Source organism: Triticum urartu, chromosome 1 (genome assembly GCF_003073215.2).
Source record: "Triticum urartu cultivar G1812 chromosome 1, Tu2.1, whole genome shotgun sequence".
Classification (NCBI taxonomy): Eukaryota; Viridiplantae; Streptophyta; class Magnoliopsida; order Poales; family Poaceae; genus Triticum; species Triticum urartu.
Genome location: NC_053022.1, coordinates 154,361,454 through 154,380,706, shown reverse-complemented (window position 1 = coordinate 154,380,706; position 19,253 = coordinate 154,361,454). Strand labels below are relative to the sequence as shown.

Genomic DNA, 19,253 nt, shown 5'->3' with positions numbered 1-19,253 from the left:
TCATACCTAACCCTGCAGGCTGACAGGGTGCATTAAAATGCGCTGCTTAACGTCAAATCGTCGCTTGCCCGGCAAGCCTTGCCGGGCTGTTTTGCCAGCTTCACACTTGCTCGCTCGACACATCGCAGGACGGGTGTCGTTCGTAGGCCTTTCCCGTAGAAAGAGGCTGCCATGTGATGAATGGCTGCCACTTAGTCACTTTGCGGATTGACACCACATCATCATCACCGTCACCACGCCGTCGTGCTGACGGAACTCATCTACTTCCTCGACACTTTGCTGGATCAAGAGTTCGATGGACGTCATCGAGTTGAACGTGTGCAGAACTCGGAGGTGCCGTCATTCGGTGCTTGATCGGTCAGAACGAGAAGAAGTTCGACTACATCAACCGCATTGTCAAACACTTTCGCTTTCGGTCTACGAGGGTACGTAGACACACTCTCCCCCTCTCGTTGTTATGCATCTCCTAGATAGATCTTGCGTGAGCGTATAATTTTTTCTGAAATTGCATGCTATGTTCCCCAACAGAACTCTGATAAATTTGTTATACCACAAGAAACCTAACCATCCGAGTTACTTTCAGTTTGAACCCACAGATATTTTACTAGTACTAGTAGGCATGGACTAAGAGTCCAGGGTTCAATTCTGACTAAGTCTAGTGCCTCTTTGATTCGCAAGATTCTAAAAATACAAAGATAGGAAACATATAGGATTGGAGTGTCATATCACTTAAATTCAATAGAATTAGCAAGGTGTTTGATGCCACACACACATAAAAAAGTAATTGTAAAAAAAGTTGTGGATTTTAGATTTCATGTGAAATATAATACAAAAGATTACAAAGGATTTTTTTATGAAATCCAATCCTAAGAATTAAAGGATGAATGTAAGAAAAAATTTATAAGAATTTCAATTCTCCTAAAATCCTATAAGGCGTGTTTGGTTGGGGTAATTAGAACTAGGGAATGCGAACTAAAGGGTACGAGACTTTAAATCTATTGTTTGATTAGAGGAAATGGGAATTCATAAAGGAATAGTTATGGGACTTGAGACTCCAACTCCCATCATTTTATTGAAAGGAATCTTAACCCTTCATCATAATTTTTCGTTAGTTTCCCTTGTCCAGTCCCTGATCAATTCCCATGAACCAAACAAGGGAATACAATTTCTATTCAAATTCTCCCATATAATTCCTATCATGCGTCAAACAGCAATTGAAAATAAAATGGCTCACCTCATGTCTAATCTCAATACAACTCCATATTTTAAACTCGCACTTCCCTTCTCAAATATTGCCAAACACGTTGATAGGGTTTCTTTGAATCAATCAAAGAGATTAATTAATTCAAAGAACCTAACTAGAGCATCTCCATTAGAAGATGTAAAACAGGAGAAGTAAAAATTTACATCTCCAAAAAATGCTTTTTACGTCTTAAAAAAAGAAGCAACTCTAACAGATGATGTATATTGGAGATGTAAACCGGCAACCCCAATAGATGATGCAAAATGGAGATATAAAAACTAGTGGGCGACGGCTGAATCAGGGCGGGGGTTGTGGGGATGGTGGCAGCGTGACGCGATTTGGGGCAGCAGCATCGGGCCAGCGTCGGGGCGGCGAAGGCTGTGCGTGGGGGCGGTGGAGGAGCGTCGGAGGGGCGGCTGGGGGTGAAACGGGATGGCGGCGACGCGAATCGGGGCGCCGGAGTAGCGGCGGTGCAATGGTGGAGGAGCGACGATTCGAAGTGAAGGAGCGGTGTACGAGCATCGGAGGGGCGACGGGAGCTCGGCACTGCGGGCGGCTGGCTTCGCGCGGCGGGAAGAAAGATGGAGGCAGGCGGCCGTCGGGGGCGGGCGGCGTGGTGTGGCTTCCCTACCTCCGACGGTGGGTCGAGGTTAGGAACAAGCGCAGCCCGTCCACGGCCGCGCCGTGGAAGCCATTACGGTAGCTGGACCTCCGATGAAGCTTCGATTCGAAGCGGTGTCCGAAATCGAATCGGCGGCTGCAGGGGGACAGCCGGTGCTACTTCGGCGAGGCAGGCGACGGGGGGCAGGCAGGCGGAGTCAGAGGTGGGCGAGCCTGCAGCGGCGGCCTCAATTTTGGGCGAAATCGAACGGCGGTGGAGTTGGATATGTGGCGGGCGATGGGCGATCACGTGGAAGCCAACTGAAGGCACTTGGATGGTTGGCATGCAGCTGTCGTTTTTTACATCTTTGATGGGTGAAGATGTATATTTGCATCACCAATTGTTATATTTTACGTCTTCTTCGGAAGGTGGATGCTGCTGGATGTTTGGAATAGACTTCACTCATACACGAGCTGCCCTAGCACCACGGGCTCCCGGTCTTCATCTCTGACTCCTCCCTCCCGTCCTCCCCTCCATCTCGCCGGGCCATGGCTCGTCTCCTCCTCGTCGTCCTAGCGGTTCACCTCACCGCTGCCAGAGCCTTCGCCGCGTCAAGCGTCGGCGGCCGTAACGGCGACTTCGACCCCTCCCGCGTCGTCCAGCTCTCGTGGCACCCCAGGTGAGGATCTGATCTTCCTTGCTTCACCTCCCTCTGAGCCTACGCAACGTACAACTCTGATGGCTGCCTCTTTTGTGCGCGTGGCCGCTAGAGCGTTCCTGCACAAGGGGTTCCTCTCGGACGCGGAGTGCGACCACATGATCGAGCTGGTGAGTATGGCCGCCCCTCGATCTCGTTGTCTCGAGGGAGATTTTTCCTTTTTGGCTGGATAATGGTTGATTGATTCGGCTCTTGCGTGGTCTGTAGGCGAAGGACAAGCTTGAGAAGTCGATGGTGGCGGACAATGAGTCGGGAAAGAGCGTCCAGAGCGAAGTGCGGACCAGCTCCGGCATGTTTCTCGAGAAGAGGCAGGTCAGCACGAATGGACCTTGTGATTTCTTTGTTCTTGATAATCTTTCGCAGATTTTATTGCTTGGGGGCTTGATAGGTGCCTACTTTGGATTTGATTTATATCACGATCTCGATACACAAGCGAAATTAATACAATTGTTATAGAATTATTCAGATACATAACAAATACATATTTTTTTGTTTCTTCTGACAAACTTGAAGTTTAAATTTAAAGGGCATTAGCTCCACTGAAAGTGACATCATTAATCCTCCCTGGAAAGTTTCAAGTTGATTTGATGTCTTACTGAAGTCGTGTTGTTGCACTGAATGTTTCATTTCTTATTTGTTGTGAATGCATCTTTTGTCAAATGTTGGCTGAGCTATAGTCTAGAAAGCACAAACATTTCCCTTGTAGGACTGTATGCAAAGTTTGCCACTTTACTGATTATTAGTGATTACTACTTTATTGACTTCATTTGTATACACATCTGAGATATGGATTGTGGATGTCCATTAGCAGATTTCCCATAATATGATCTACAAAGTGGGTGACAAACTTCAATTTGATTGGATGGCTGATGCTTCTTATCCTTGGTATATCATGTATTTTATCGAAGGTGGTCGTTCCCTCAGCAGTGTGCCCCTAAAGTCCATTTAATATTATCATTTTTCATTAGAAATGTGATATAGGCCCAAGCCTAGGAGTGGCCCAATCTTCAACAATTAGAGGTGGATTTCTGTAAGAATACGAGGGAAATCACAAGGAACACAAGATAAACTAGCACAAATCAACACACATGTTGCAACACAAGATACACATGGATAAATAGTTGATCCAAATCATCCACAAGAGAGAGATGGAACAAGCTAGGGTTCTTCCCCGAAGTCCTAAGACATGGAGGTCTTGAATTGAAAGTTGTCACCGATGAATTAAGCTTATGTGTCATACTTGAGGCTTTGGGAGAGAGTGATTGAGCATCATTTGAGAAGAAAAACGAACATCACAAAAAACCAATTTGGTTTTATGCTAGGGAGACCGATTATAGATGCCATTTTCCTCCTACTACGCCAGCTTATGGAAAGTTATAGGGAGCGAAAGAAGAATCTTTGTGGTTTTCATCGATTTGAAGAGGGCATATGAAAAGATACCAAGGACAGTTATTTGGTGGGCGATAGAGAAACATAAAGTACCAAGAAAGTACATCACCTCATCAAGGATATGTACGATAATGTTGTGGCAAGCGTTTGGGCAAGTGATAGTGAGACCGATACCTTCCCAATTACGATAGGACTGCATCAAGGATCATCCTTGAGTCCATATCATTTTGCCTTAGTGATGGACGAGGTCACCCATGATATACAAGGAGATATCCTTGGTACATGTTCTTTGTTGATGATGTGATGTAGTCCTAGTTGACGAGACTAGATTGAGTGTCAATAGGAAAATAGAGTTGTGGAGACGGACTTTAGAGTCCAAGGGGTCTAAGCTTACTAGGACCAAGACCGAGTATATGAGGTGTGACTTTTGTGGTGTTAGGTGCGAGCATGGAGAGGTTAGTTTAGGACATATAGTGCCTAAGAGGGACACCTTCCGATATTTGGGACCAATGCCACAAAGGAACGGTGATATTGATGATGATGTTAGCCATAGAATCAAAGTAGGGTAGATGAAGTAGCGGGAGGCATCTACCATCCTCTATGACTAGAAGGTCCACCAGAAGCTCAAAGGCAAGTTCTATAGGACGGTGATTAGGTCCAGCGGAAGCTCAAATGTAAGTTCTATAGGACGGTGATCAGACCTGTGATGCTATATGGAGCGAAGTGTTGGCCTAAAAAGAGAGAACACATCCAACAAATGAGTTCACTGAGATCACATGCTAAGGTGGATGCGTGGCATTACAATAAAGCGTCGAATTAGAACTAGGCAATACATGGTAAGGTAGGGGTGGCACTGATTGAAGAGAAGCTTGCCCAACACCCTCTAAGGTGGTTTGGACATATCCAACGGAGGCCTCTAGAAGCACCGATGAATAACAATATTCTAAAGAATAGCGAAAAATTGGGAGGGGTAGGGGACGACCAAAGTTGTCTTGGGAGGAGGCAGTAAAAAGAAATTGAAGGACTGGTATGTACCTAGATATTTGGCTCTTGATAGGACTGCATGGAACGTAGCAATCAATGTACTCGAACCTTAATTTACTTTCCTTCACTTTGCTTACTTGTACTTGTTCACTTTTTTTTTGGGTTCTTGTAGGTTTCTGTTGGGTTTCATCTCTAGCCTACCCCAACTTGCTTGGGACAAAAGGCGTTTGTTGAGTCATATTGCCCGAGCTTTAATAGTGGTCATTCTCAAGCTTGCAACTGCGATTGTTTAAAACTTACTCCCTTCGTTTCTTTTCACTCCGCATATAAGATTTGGTCAAAGTCAAACTACACAAAGTTTGACCAAATTTTTATAAAAAAGTATGAACATCTACAATATTAAAACTATATAGTATGCAAATACATTTTGTGGTGCATCTGATAATATTGATTTCATATTGTCAATGTTTATATTTTTTAATATAAAGTTAGTCAAACTTTACAAAGCTTGACTTTGACCAAACCTTATATGCAGACTAAAAAGAAACGGAGGGAGTACTAGATGAACGGAACGTTCAGTATTGCTAATATGTGTGCGTATAACCACATGTGATGGAGCTTCCTTTCTGCGCCAAAGATCTTGTTAGACCTAGTTTTGTATAAGTTAGTAGGACCAATAGGGGCAACTCCAACGTGGATTACAAAAACAGACCTCACCAAATGTCTGCGGACTTGTCTGCCGACAGGTATAGGGGCGGGTGCCATCCAACCGTAGGCACCAAATGTCCGCCCCATTCCAAATGGATCTTTAGGAAACAGACGACTCATGCTAAACTGGATGATTTTGTTAAATTTTGTTATATTACAAAAATAATGGACAAAATTTAACAAAGTTTCAACTAAACCGAATGACAATTTAACTAAACCTAAGCTAAATTATTGAGGTATCGGGCGGTGACCTCATAGGCATGGCCTCCAAGGGCGCTAACACCATCGTCATCGTCATCATAGCCGCCGCCACAATTGTCGTCATCCTTCTAGTGGCGGAAGGCCCGCTAGGCGTCACGGCAACCCTGATCTGCCGCCGTTGCTTGCAGACGCTTGGCCGCCTTCGCCGGATAGCGACGGTCGGACGTGGAGCGCTTGTAGTCGCACGCCGTTGCCTTTGAGATAGGTCAAACGCTCGGACTGGCAAACCCCACTTTGAGGAGCTGCTGCTGATCTGGCGATGACGGGGTCCTGTATCAATCAATGGCCCATGCCTCCGCGAGCGCAGGGTTCGCTGGGACCTAGGGCGGTTTGACCGCGCGAACGATGCCGGATGTTGCACATTGCGCTGCTCCCGACGCGCCGCCTGGGAGTTGTCACTGTGGAGGACAAGTTGCCGCCTCCGCCTTCGCCTCCATCACCAAGGTAGTAGGCTAGGCGGCTCCTCAATGGCGATCGGGCACTATTGGCCCCTCATCCTTAACAACAATTGGGCGCCACTGGCTCTTGGATTCCCGACAGGATGGAGACAGCTACGCAGTGGGGATAGTGGCTCCTTCATGCAACATCCGTTTTGGGCGCCGATGTTGCGCGAGAGCTGCGGGGATGGTGGCGCCAGACCGCGGTTGTAGCACGACCGCTCGAGCAACAACTCCATATGCTGCATGAACTCCTTGTCCGTTGTGGCGTCCTCGGCGAGGAGTGGATGATGTTGCTCCTTGGTCGATGCCAGCGGGCTCGGAGGACGCGGTCGGCGGTGGCAGGAGCCAAAGCTCCCCTGCTCTGCCCCCCGCGGATCTGGAGGGGGTCGCGGAGAACCACTTCGAGCCGTCCTACTTGCCTATCCCTGCCGTCGGAGCTGTAGTTCTACGGATTTGGGGGAAAGGAGCGGAGAGGGGAGGCAGCGGTGTAGAGTTTACGCTCGCGGCCGGCTGACTTAAATAGCTGGGCAGGGGGACAGACTCTGCTTCAATGCGGGCAGTGGCGGCTTCTTGGCCGACACGCCTGTGTGAATGCCGGGCAGGCGGTTGGCCGGTCAGGAGGCATGAATGTGTGTAGGAAAATGTCCTGTCATTTCATCCGGTCATGTTTGCTTTGACCGGTATGAATGTGTCGCAGAGAGCATAGCAAGGTTTCTAGGCGGAGCGGAGAGAGGGTTTTTCGATGTAGGTTCGCGGTGTCGGAGACCTACGTGGCAGACGTCCGGATGCCTATAACCTCCCCTACATTTGGTTCCGGTTTGTGGGATTTCGGACGTCTGGACCGGTCCGGACAAATTTGGTGACTGCCGTTGGATGGCAAAAAATGTTCGGACGTTCCGGACATTTAGGGGTGATTTATTGATGCGTATTGGAGTTTCCCTAATAAGCTATCTCGCCATGCGTATTGGTGATTTATTGATGTTCGTGATCCCTTGGCCACATATATATATATATGTTTGTGATCCCTTTGGCCACATACGGAATTAGTAGAATGCTACATAAGGCATGTCTTATAGTAGTTGCCTCTATTTTAAGTACAACTTGTAACATCGAAAGATCAAGGCAAATTGACTAGAGGATGAATAGGAGATTCTATAATTCCTACCCGAAAGGAGAGTAGTCAGCGGAATTGAAGAGAAGAACTGATACGGAGTAAACAGTCTGAAGAAACAGAGACAGTTCTAGACAACATCGGTAACAAATGCATCAATGGGTACACACGGTAATGAGGGAACAGATGCAAATAGCAGCAGAGGTAAGCATATATGCACATGTAAACTAGAACTTACACTTAGCAGAAAACAGTAGCAAGAAGGATTCAGTGCTAAGTCAAATGCAAAACAGTATATACATGACAAGAACAGTGCACGAACAGAAACGTAAAGGAGTGAGTAAGATATAGAACCGGGTTGCAGTTGAAGACACATGATTTGTTTACTGAAGTTTAAGTTGGCAACAACATGACGTATTCATTGGAGAGGCTGAGCACACTGCTCCGAAGTCACACAAGGCTTGACCTTTATTCTCCTTGAGCTATGTTTGTCAGAACTCGCCCAATTACTCATGGTAGATATTGCGTTGATCTCGAACCGATACGAAGTTGTTTGTTGCGAATCAACACTTTGGATGCTCACCAATTGACGCTTAATCGTCTACAACATGCCAATTCTTCAAGAGTAATAAGCAGAGTTTCAAGGCTCAATTGTTCTTGGGGTGATGCTCAATCACAACTCAAACTGGTATCTCCTCATTTAGTATTTTTCTCAGAATATGAGAAATGAGAAACTCAATGCATACATAACAGAATCCACCTCAAACCGGAGGGGGTAGTGGGCTATTTATTTCCTTGGCACAGAAAACTAGTTGTTGGTCGGAAGTTCTTCAGCCAACGGTCTGGGATCGAACTGTAGCTCACAACAGTAATCTGGTTCACTCTGAGGAACCTAGAGCAACTCCAAGAACTTGAGTTCCCTAACTCCTTGATGAAGCTAATAACGGTGACATACCGAAGAACTACACTCCTGAGTACTCAACCAAGCTGATTCCTCAGACATATTCAACTATGCCACTGAAGCTAGTAGATTCATCTAAATGGAGATTTTTGAAGTCCTTTGTGTAGATGGTTGGGTTATAAGAGCATCTCCAACCGGACAGAGTAAATATATCCGTGGATGACAAGTTCGCGGCCCCTGCAACCACAAGCCCTATTTTTAAAATCTCAAATCCATGCAAGCAGTGGCGGAGCTACAGCAAGGCTGAGTTGGCCATGGCCCGCCCAGTCCATGAGTTTTTTCTATTGTATACCTACTGTTGGAACATGCAAAATAAGCCCAGATACGCATTTCCTTCAGCCGGCCCGCCCAACTAATTGGGCCAAGCTCCGCCACTGATGCAAGCACATGCACATTGATCATTGAACGGTACACACAAATAAGATGTCGATCACTGAAACACAAATAAAATTTATTTGAAGAGGAAAATAAAGTTCAAACATAAAATCTATTCAGAGTGCATAATTCAAACATAAAATTCAATGATTTTCAGTGTGGATCCACATATGCTCCACAAGAACATTGAGTAGTTGCACGTGCGCCTGTGTGTCTTGAAGTTATCAATGCATCTCTAAAAGTTCACAACATGCTCTGCATCTTTGTTCCGAGAGGCGGACATGTACTCTGGGCTTCTCAAGATCATGTGTGCGACTGCGGGCTGCCCCTTCGCCCTCATTCTACACAATCATGTTGTGCAAGATTACACAAAGGTCATCACCTACCACAATGTCACCGGATCCCACATCATTGCAGCTCCAGGAACAATACCCCAACGAGCTTGGAGCACTCCAAATGCCCTCTCCACATCCTTGCTAGCACCTTCTTGCATTTATGCAAAGAGACATCGTTTGTTACCTTGGGGATAGGGTATAGTCTTCACAAACACCGCCCACCAAGGATAGATACCATCGGCAAGGTAGTACCCCATGTTGTGGTCATGCTCGTTGATGGTGTAGTTGCAAGTCGGAGCATCTCCATCACAAAGTCTCTTGAACAACGGAGATCACTGAAGCACATTGATGTCATTGTGAGACCCTGACATGCCAAAGAAAGAAAGCATGCCAATCCACAAGTCCTTTGATGCCACTGCTTCAAGTACGATGGTGGTCTCTTTGGTGCGACCTTGATACTGCCCGCGCAAACCTGCCGGGTAGTTTTTCCAGTGCCAATGCATGCAATTGACTGAACCAAGCATACTTGGAAAACCTCTTGCCCCTCCAATTGCCAATATTTTTTCCCTATCCTCAGCATTTTGTTTGCCATGGCCTCAATGCATGTGCGATCCATCTGGATGTACTCATCAACAACATCTGCAGCTTTACCATCACAAGCATGCTCATAGCAGCCTTGCATTTCTGTAAAAGAGAGAATGATAGTTGCCCGCAACAATCCTTCCTTGGCATGAAGTAAGGATCATACGCCTTCACACCATCCACTATGTGCAAAGAACAAATGAGTGCTCATCTGGAAGCGATGCCGACGCCCCCTCCCCCCTATGAAATACATGTATTTTTTAAAATTAGTCGTTGTAGAGACTCTGTGCGCCACTTATCCTATCCCGGGCAACAACTATCTGGCCCTTTATCGAACCCTTGAAGTTGAGAACATGCTCTTGTTTCTTCATTTCTTCCTGGATGCTCATCATCATAATTATGTCAGCATCTTCGTCGTCATCGATGTCTAAATTGGACAAATCAGTGGATTCTTCGAATATATAGTCATCAAGCTCCTTGTAACCAAAATCATCATCCGAGGAATCCATCGCTTGCCTACAAATGAGCAAAAGAATCTCAAAAACAGCTCGGACATTTTGTCGAACACATGACGGCTAAGGTGTATGTCTGGCGGAGCAGGACGTACCGGGGCGGCAAGGACGGCTGAGAGGGGTTTGGGGCCCGTGGTGGCAGCGCTGCGGGTTGGGGATGGCGCAGACTAGGCAGGACAGAGGAAGAGGGCGGGTCGGGCGAGGGTTGGTTGGGGACGATTTGGAGAGATTTAGGGTGGGTCTGGCCCTATCGGATCCGACATGGCGGACGCGTCCGGGCAGCCCAAAATCCGCCCCACAGGGTTTGAGGGGTGCCAGACAGCCCAAACATATGCGCTGGTTTGGGGGGTCTGGTTGGTGGTGTGTTTTTTCTGTTTGGGAGGTGACGGCTATCCGCCCGGACATATGGGGGTGGAGTAGGGACCACCTGGACGCGTCAAACAAGATTTGGAGTGAAAGTTGGAGTTGCTCTAACTGAGCGTCAAACATGATTCACCTTGTTGACACGATATCCAGCCCCCCCCCCCCCCCCCCCCCCCCCCCTCCCAATACTATGACTCAAATCAAGAAGCAACAGAAGAACTAGAAACAGAAGGTTCACTACAGTTTTTTTTTTCAAGCGGCAGACCAAATCCTTCAACATTATTCGACAACATACTTCGGTTAAATCATTTCTTCAGGGACTACCAATCCGTGTATATATAACTCTTAACTGTTTGTTATGAATGATCAAAAAACACCAGGGGACACTAGATGCACCAACAAACATCATATTTTAACTAAAACAATATTTTAACCCTGCAAAAAGAACATTTTAACTAAAACAATCATTTGGCAGGATGAAGTAGTAGCAAGGATAGAGGAGAGGATTGCTGCTTGGACTTTCCTTCCGTCGGGTACTTTGACTTAATCTAACCATTTCATCTTGCCTTTTCTGTTTTTCTCAAAAGTTTGTAATATTATATCAATTATTCTTTCCATGCTCAGAGAATGGCGAGTCCATTCAAATATTACACTATAAGAATGGTGAGAAGTATGAGCCACACTATGATTACTTCCATGACAAAAATAACCAAGCTCTCGGTGGTCACCGAATAGCAACAGTGCTCATGTACCTGTCTAACATTGAGAAGGGTGGAGAGACCATCTTCCCTAACGCAGAGGTAATTTCCTTGCTCTTTCTTTCCCGACTTTCTTAGGCATCCGTAAAAGAAAAGAAAAGAACTTTTCTTAGGTATCCCATGCACTAATTCAGATATTCTGCAGGGGAAGTTAACACAACACAAGGATGAGACGGCATCTGAGTGTGCTAAAAATGGATATGCAGGTACGGTCGACAGGCTCTAAAGATACTGAAGTACTTTTGAGATCCTTGCACACCATATTATTACCTCTGTACCCCTTTTTTTGATAGCTTCAGTACTCAGTAGAGCTTAGTTCTTCGATGTGCATCTTAATTTTGCATATCTTACTGGCTCCATATGCAATGATAATTGACGTTATTGTGAAGCTTAAATTGTTTGTTGTCGTATGCAGTAAAGCCCGTAAAAGGTGACGCCCTGCTGTTCTTCAGCCTCCACCCTGATGCAACGACAGACCCTGACAGTTTGCACGGGAGCTGCCCCGTCATCGAAGGCCAGAAGTGGTCCGCCACGAAATGGATCCATGTGAGGTCCTTCGAAAACTCGGGCAAGCAGGGAGGCGGGTGCGAGGACGAGAATGTCCTCTGCTCGCAGTGGGCTGCCGTTGGGGAGTGCGCCAAGAACCCCAACTATATGGTGGGCACCAAGGAAGCTCCTGGCTTCTGCAGGAAGAGCTGCAACGTCTGCGTGCAGTAAGTTAATTTTTAATCCACCCATCCACCGTCATCACACGGCATCGATAAATTACTGGCCCAGTACCGGGTCCAGGGTGTGTGTGACTGCTCATAGATAGCATGTGTGATCTGGAATGGAATTAAACTGCAGCTGGAGAAAGAAAAATACACTATACTCGCTAAGAACTTTGTCTTTTGGGGCTGCTCAGAACTTTCTTGTTTACCCGTTTTAGCCGAGCAATCAAATTAATGAAGATGGATCCAGCAATCTTGTTCCATTGGGTTAGTGTCGTCTCCTTGGACCTCAACGTTGTACTATGTTGTTCTGGCGGGACAAGAAAACAAGATGGCAGCACAAAATGGAAAAGAAAACGATCTGATCTGAATCTTATCTTCTTGACGTGGTCTTTACTTGTTGAGCTGTTGGTTCGCTGAGTGGGACGGAATCTACCAAACCGAATAACTTTGCTTTTATATGTCCTGAGCTGTTGCCTGCAGGTGGATGCTGACACGAGCAAGAATAATTTCCTGTCCCCCAATTTCTCATCTATTATTCCTTTTCTCAGTTTGTGTAGTAAAACTGCATTCAACTCCCAGCTGGTACAATAATTTTGTTCCTGCTCGAGTCTCACACTCTCTCTCATCGCTCTCATGATAGCATAACGATCACAAATCTCTGGTTCTTCGCTACTACTTATACTCAGTGCATTGTGCATCTATTATGATCAACTGTGCTCACTGAGAAATTGCCATTTATGTGTATTGAGTAGGAGAGCAGAGTCACACTTTTGTTCTTTCGTATATAAATTAATCTCGCTCAAGCCCTGAGTGATACTATATCACTAGTGTGACACTTATTCATTCGAAACCCATGACTCGACGCTCACTCATATACGCTAAAATCTCTCAGTACTCATTTTCACGGCTGCACAACATGCACGTACATATAGACGCGGAGAGACAAGTTACGTCACATAAATCCCTCTCCAGTCCACTATTGACTAGTAATTACAGAACATCACTATGAAAACTTAATTTTAATGTACAGAGGAGAGAGCTAGGTTTTTGAAAGAACACATAAACGAACGGTTAATGGCAAAGGGGGTCATAGAGCACCATGTGCCGGGTTGCCGTTTAGGCTCACGCGGACAGGCACAGTAGCAAGTGAGCCTGTGGGGCTTTTTCCCAGTTATTCCCGGTATGCGTGCGAGCACCACGGGGGATGTTTGGTCGTCGTGTCGGCAGCCAGCATAGTAGCAAAGCTGAATTGATTTCCCATACGGACGTGATTCTCATGACCTTGTTGAGCGTTTGTGTGCCGACGCTGATTATGCTCTCTCTAAGTGCGCTCGGTTGTCGCGCTACCGTCGGCACCCTGGCTCTTTCTTGTCTCTCTTGCGTCTCATGAGGCTTTTGCAGTGCAAGGGAGAAAGCAGTAGTTTTATACCAGATTTGTATGATTTGGAAGCGTTGATCTGGGAAGATGGTGATGTCGAAGGAAACAGAATAGGATCATGGTAAGCTCATGTATGTGTTATTCATTTACATGCACCCGAGATTTGTTTTGATCGATTAGCCCGGCCGTAAGTGTGTTTCTCCTGCTGTTTAGGCACAAGTTGATCATTTTTGGAAGAGGTTTGGACTGTTTGAGTTAAGGAGTTGGTGTGAGAAGTTAAATAAGAACGTTGAATATAAAGGTACTCGAGCTATCATACATGCAAATTTATATACTCCCTCGTATCCTAATATAAGTCTTATACGAGATTTTCACTATGACCAATATACGGAAGTTGATAGGCGGCTTATAGCATGATTTTAGAGCTGTAGATTCACTCACTTTGCTCATATGAGTCCTAGTGAACTCACAAAGACTTTCATTTAGAAACGGAGGGTCTATAGCAAATCTCTTATAAAGACTTATATTTACTAAAACGAGGGAGTATATATCAGGTTAGCGAGCGTCTGATCTCCGGTGGAATGGTCCGATGTGAGCAGGCGCTGGGGACCGGCGACGTGCAGAGTGTGCCAGTGTACGCAGCGCATATCCTCTCGGATATAAGGCGCAGCAGATTAAATCGACGTTAAAGTCATAAGAATAGTAAAAAATATACTCTGAAGTTTGGCAGAAAATGAGTGCAATCATTATAGTTTCCTAGGGGCTCGCAACATGTTCACTCAGCCAAAATATGGCTCATCGCCCCTCACATCGGCCGGAGCCTCCAGACGAATAAACACATCAGAGGGGGGATTAGGCAGAGGTTCAAATTTTTTGATTTTGGGAAGGGCCGTGGTTTCGGAGACCTGCTCTCCCGTCGACCCTGTACGCGCGAGCGGACGGGCTGGAGTCACCAGTGTGCGTTACAAAGCAGCAATAGGAACGACGGTATGGCATGTAATGATGACTTTTTTCGGTCCCGAAGCTTCAGTCCACCATGAAAAATTTTGCCACCACACTTGAAATTTATCATTTTAGATGCGTTATAAAATGTTCAAATTTGTGCTTGCTTTGCATGTTTATGAGTGATTATCTACTCGTCAGAGCCGCGGGCGTAGAGCGAGTTATAGATCACACCGGTCACCAAATACTAATTGTTACTCGACGCAGGGATCCCAACACATTTAGTACGGCGAGACGGGGCTCCGGACTTCGAACGAAATAACCGTAAGTGCCGTACATCCACGACGACGTCTCAGATCGGGCCCAGCATAGAAAACTCTATCCATTAGTGGAGACCTGCGGGCTGAAATATAAGATTCAAATTGAAACCATAATATGACGTCACGTAGCTGATAGAACTTGAGCAGTAAATAACTATCAAGTGTCTTAAATTATCAACCTCAAACCCTGTCCATATAGTGCTGACGGATTGCAGAACATAACAATGAGAATAATAACTCGTTGCTATAATTGTTTATTAGTATAGGAGCAACTCAGATGAATAACACCTGTCCATGATGTATACTATACCCTCAACACTATTCAGACCCCATTAAACCTACGCCATGTAGAATTTCACAAACTATCGTAGAATGACCTACATATGACTATCTTAAGACATAGCATCAAAGGCTCTCGTCATCAATATCGTATAGGTTCTGGTTTCACAACCATTCCCGAGTGTCGGACATTGGATGTCGTTTTATAACGGTCCACATCATTAGGAAAATGACTGTGAGCGACAAGACCAATCCTAAGCATGCACTAGATGGCGTGTTTGGGCGGGATAGTTCTGGGGCGTGCGATAGGCGCTCTCATAGCTCCAGCCTCGATACTGCCTCTCACCGTCATTCTCCTCGATCTCTCGTATGAGCGTCCGTTGGCCTACCAGACTCATAGAGGCATTCTGCATATGTCTAACGAAACTCCAGATACTCGATATAATAGTAGACTGGTGCGTCTAATGTCGTCGCGTTGTCATCAACTACGTGCAAACACTAATACCTGCTCAGAGTGGTAGATAATATGAAATAACGGAGACATTCACTATAGTGATATTAATCATCTAGCACAAATGTTGAGTAGTGCGTGTAATAGAGTTGTAATATTCTGTCGTTGCACCGACATGAATCGTGAAGCTCTCGCACCTAATTACTACCATGCATGTACTCAGCTGAGCTAGTCTCTAGATGACACCTCACGAATAAGTCAGGTAGCAATTCTTTTAGACAAAAGGCACCATACCATTGCAGTCTTAATCATGATGTCGACAACATACTCGCGAAACTACGCATCATTCCTTCAAAAAAGGTGGGTATAGATTCCATCATACATATATGCGCAATGTGTGATACCGCAGATAAGCATCAATCGGACATGCTGAAATGTCAACTAGTATCACCAAGATTCGTTATTGAATATGGTATGTTAACAGGCAAAACAGTTGACCTGCTAGAAGTGAATGATATCCTTGTAGCGGCCTTGTTATTGAATCTAATATTACCAAAGAAAAGGGTAGACGTAGAGGCTTGAACTAGGTAGTGAAGATACCGACATGTGTACCCTCTCGAATCTCGAGGTGATTCGTGACACTTGGAGAGAATGAGTGCCCTGAAGTATGCAAGAAGAGGGATTGATTGTAATTACCGGATGAATTACATCAGTCTTGACTTGTTGAAGCACTCGCCGTGGTGTGTAAGTTATGGATTACATCCATGTAATGAGTTGCACCCAAATACTTGAGAATGAGTGAGGCGAGCCTGATCCGAGTGCGAGTGATTGTGCGAGTGATTCCGCGCTGCGTGCTGTTGGTATTGACGAGAGAACAGTGTAGCCGGGCGGTCCGGCGGTAGTGCTGATGCTTAGTCGTGCTACCAGATCCGGCCTGAGCCAGGCGCTTCTGACACCACAGCTCTTAAGAGGGCGTGTATGCCACAGCCTGAAGCGTACCCACCCTCACCATTAAGTCTGCGATGCTGGCTAGAATATAGTAATTCACCACTTCGTGAGACTAGGCCGAATGGTTGGTGTCGGCAGGTTCCGCCAGCATGAAGCATCCCGACGTCACTGGTAGTGAACAAAGGCTGAGTCTGCGCCGAACCGCACTCGCTGCCTATTGACTCACCCGGATTAAGGTTGAGCAACGACATTTAGGATCAGATTTAGAAGTGCTCTGACTGCTTCGAGGCGCTATCTTCTCCAGGGTGGAACATTACGTCTTCGGTCCCCTGAACTCCGTAGGGTTTACTCAGGAGAAGAGAGCAGAGGTGGATCGCAGGGGGATGGAGAGCACGAGGCTGGTTGTACTGGTATATGTGTCTCACCGACCGCAAGTGTGTTTCACACCCGGTCGAGCTCCGCGACCGCGTGGCTCCGGGATTCGCAACCCTCTCCCACTCTGGGTAGTGGTGCACATCTCAGAGGCGTCACAGAAGTAATCTGCTGTCGAGGGTGGGTCGCACTCTAGCAACATGTGAACTAAACCATATGGGGCACTAGCCCGAGAGCCACCGTGCTATGCCAGCTCCATAACACAATGCGGCCTGTCCTAAATACAGACGGCTGAAGAAAACCAAATGGAAAAAAGTAAAGAGGTGAAGATACATGGATCCAATGAAGTCCTAAAAGGCGTATATGCCACATTATTATCGGGGGTGCTTGGGGGAGATGGATCCTCCCCACCCTTGGCCGCACCCTTCCTTGAGAAAGGTTCACTATGGGACATAAGTGGGCCAACTGCGCCTGTGCCCCTCTCTCCTTACCAGCTATTTTCATTCATGGCCTCTGATAAGTAAAGGTTCTAATAGATGCGCTGTGGAGGGCAAGAAGCATTTGAGCTCATATATTTACATACACCTGAAGCACTCGTGCTCAAGTACGCTCCCTCTCGCCCCGTGACACTACATACCATCTATCCTAGGCCTCGCGCGTCATGCCATGTGTGGGACAAGAAGATAAGCGATTTAGCTGACCAAAAGTCAATTGGGGATCTACAACACCTGCTATTTACGATCACTTCTCTCCCATCATTGCTCCGCGTGCTGCTGAGTAATCATCTGCGATCTCCGCAACCTCGTCACTACCTCTCTTTGATACGTGATTCAAGATCGCAAAATGCGCAAGATTTTATGCAAATTTTCCCCAGCGACTAATCTAACGGTACAGTAGAAGAGTGAATAGCAGCGTAGTTTATGCACACAAACTTGGCGCTGCATAGACATCTACCCGTTGTCTAACTGAGTGCACATGATACCGTTCTCTCTACGACATCTTGAATGCAAAGAAATGTTATAGTACAAAGTGAATTTTGAATCACAGTATCAAGATCGACGAGAGCCAAGCATCATATCGGCCGTTCACACGATTGAGCAGATGTTGACATCTAACAACCAAAAACTAGAGGTCATAAGTGCTAAATTAACCACTACAATGGGTATGTAGAATAGGCGCGGCTGCATTACCGCTCCTCGCAGTTGCTTAGTTCTCATCGCGTTGCATAGATACTCATTATCGTGTACATACCTCACCAGGAAAATTTTTGAAAGATTATCGATCTCTTGCATTTCTTCCTATGATTATTCAGAACTCAAATATATAAACACAGCAAGATATAGGCTCATGATCAGAGCTCGCTCGGTCAATCGCCTCACCTAATCCGCGTAATGTTATCGTGAATTAATCATGATTCGAGACGTATCACCATTGGCGAACGTAGACGTGCCAACTACCGTGTGGTAGGCTGGGCGAAAACAAGGAAAAGTAATCACAGTCGACGAATGATTGATTAGTTCGAGTGGCTTAGCTCTTTAGTGTGCTAGGCAGATAAAGTTTAACGTGCTGGCTCTTTCTTTCAGGACAATAATCACAATATAGATTCAGCATAGCTTAGCTAGAAGATACAAAACTCATCATATAATAGAGCACAAACATACGTCCTCCAACTCCTCTAACCATACACTCCTTCTCCGAGGCGTAGTGCTCCGCGTGACCTTATAAGCTTTCCCCTTCACCTAGTTATTACACTCAGTATAACCTACAACAATGGTGACTTAATAAGATATTTTTCTCTGCAAGCAATTCAATTGGGCTAAGCGAAGAGTGAGAGACCTAAGAAACCCACTGAAGTAACATCAAGTCATATGTGTAACATCAAAGCAGCACAATACCGTGCAGGTCGCATCTCAGAGATACATCGAAATGGTTGACATTGAACTCTTAGTCTTGCTCGTCGCTATACATCAGTTTGCCAATGATACGCGCTTTAGACTGATATCAAAATTCTTGCGAGGGCTCGACAATACCGGGAGTGGTAGTTCCAAGATGAAGACCATGTAAGGTTTAATACGACTGTGTCAAGCACTAGAATAAGCTAGGTGTGGACTACGAGATCCGTTACAAAGAGAAGTTACAATTGATGAAAAAGAGGTAAATTTCTAGGAAGACTCTCAAATGGTGAAGCTTTTCAATTTCCGGTAATATCGCATTAGAGTCTCTTCTGTCCAGAGTTCTGCAACTTATAAGCTGTGGCCGATTCTAGAAAGAGTGATATGCCAACGATTACCAACATGTCCATTACATATCAAGCCTAAACCGATATCTCGACTTGTATGCAGGACATAGTCAAATTTGCCACCATGAAGAAACTCCAGATACCTTCAGGCATGCTCTGTATAATGTCTAAATGAAAAGCGGACCGGAATCTCAAGGATGACTCCAGTACGAGCGAGTGATCGATGGAGACATATAATATCGCAATACTACTGAGCATTTACTCTCTCGG

At 45.8% G+C, this 19,253-nt stretch overlaps 1 protein-coding gene across 1 annotated transcript; it reads left to right on the top strand.

Annotated features, from left to right (window-relative positions):
- Nucleotides 1-2,256: 2,256 nt before the first annotated feature.
- LOC125552281 (probable prolyl 4-hydroxylase 7) lies at nt 2,257-12,314 on the top strand. The gene is made up of 7 exons (XM_048715784.1): nt 2,257-2,523; nt 2,615-2,672; nt 2,770-2,874; nt 11,059-11,116; nt 11,208-11,383; nt 11,487-11,547; nt 11,757-12,314. Exons 1-7 carry the CDS (start codon nt 2,393-2,395, stop codon nt 12,056-12,058), a joined length of 891 nt encoding a protein of 296 aa, XP_048571741.1. The 5' UTR covers nt 2,257-2,392; the 3' UTR covers nt 12,059-12,314.
- The last annotated feature ends 6,939 nt before the right edge of the window (nt 12,315-19,253 follow it).

Bases quoted from the DNA above. Each gene is read 5' to 3' on its own strand.
- LOC125552281 (XM_048715784.1), top strand. From the start codon at position 2,393: ATGGCTCGTCTCCTCCTCGTCGTCCTAGCGGTTCACCTCACCGCTGCC. The intron at 2,524-2,614 runs GTGAGGATCTGA...CGTGGCCGCTAG, and splicing joins CAGCTCTCGTGGCACCCCAG to AGCGTTCCTGCACAAGGGGT. The intron at 11,117-11,207 runs GTACTTTGACTT...TTCCATGCTCAG, and splicing joins TTGGACTTTCCTTCCGTCGG to AGAATGGCGAGTCCATTCAA.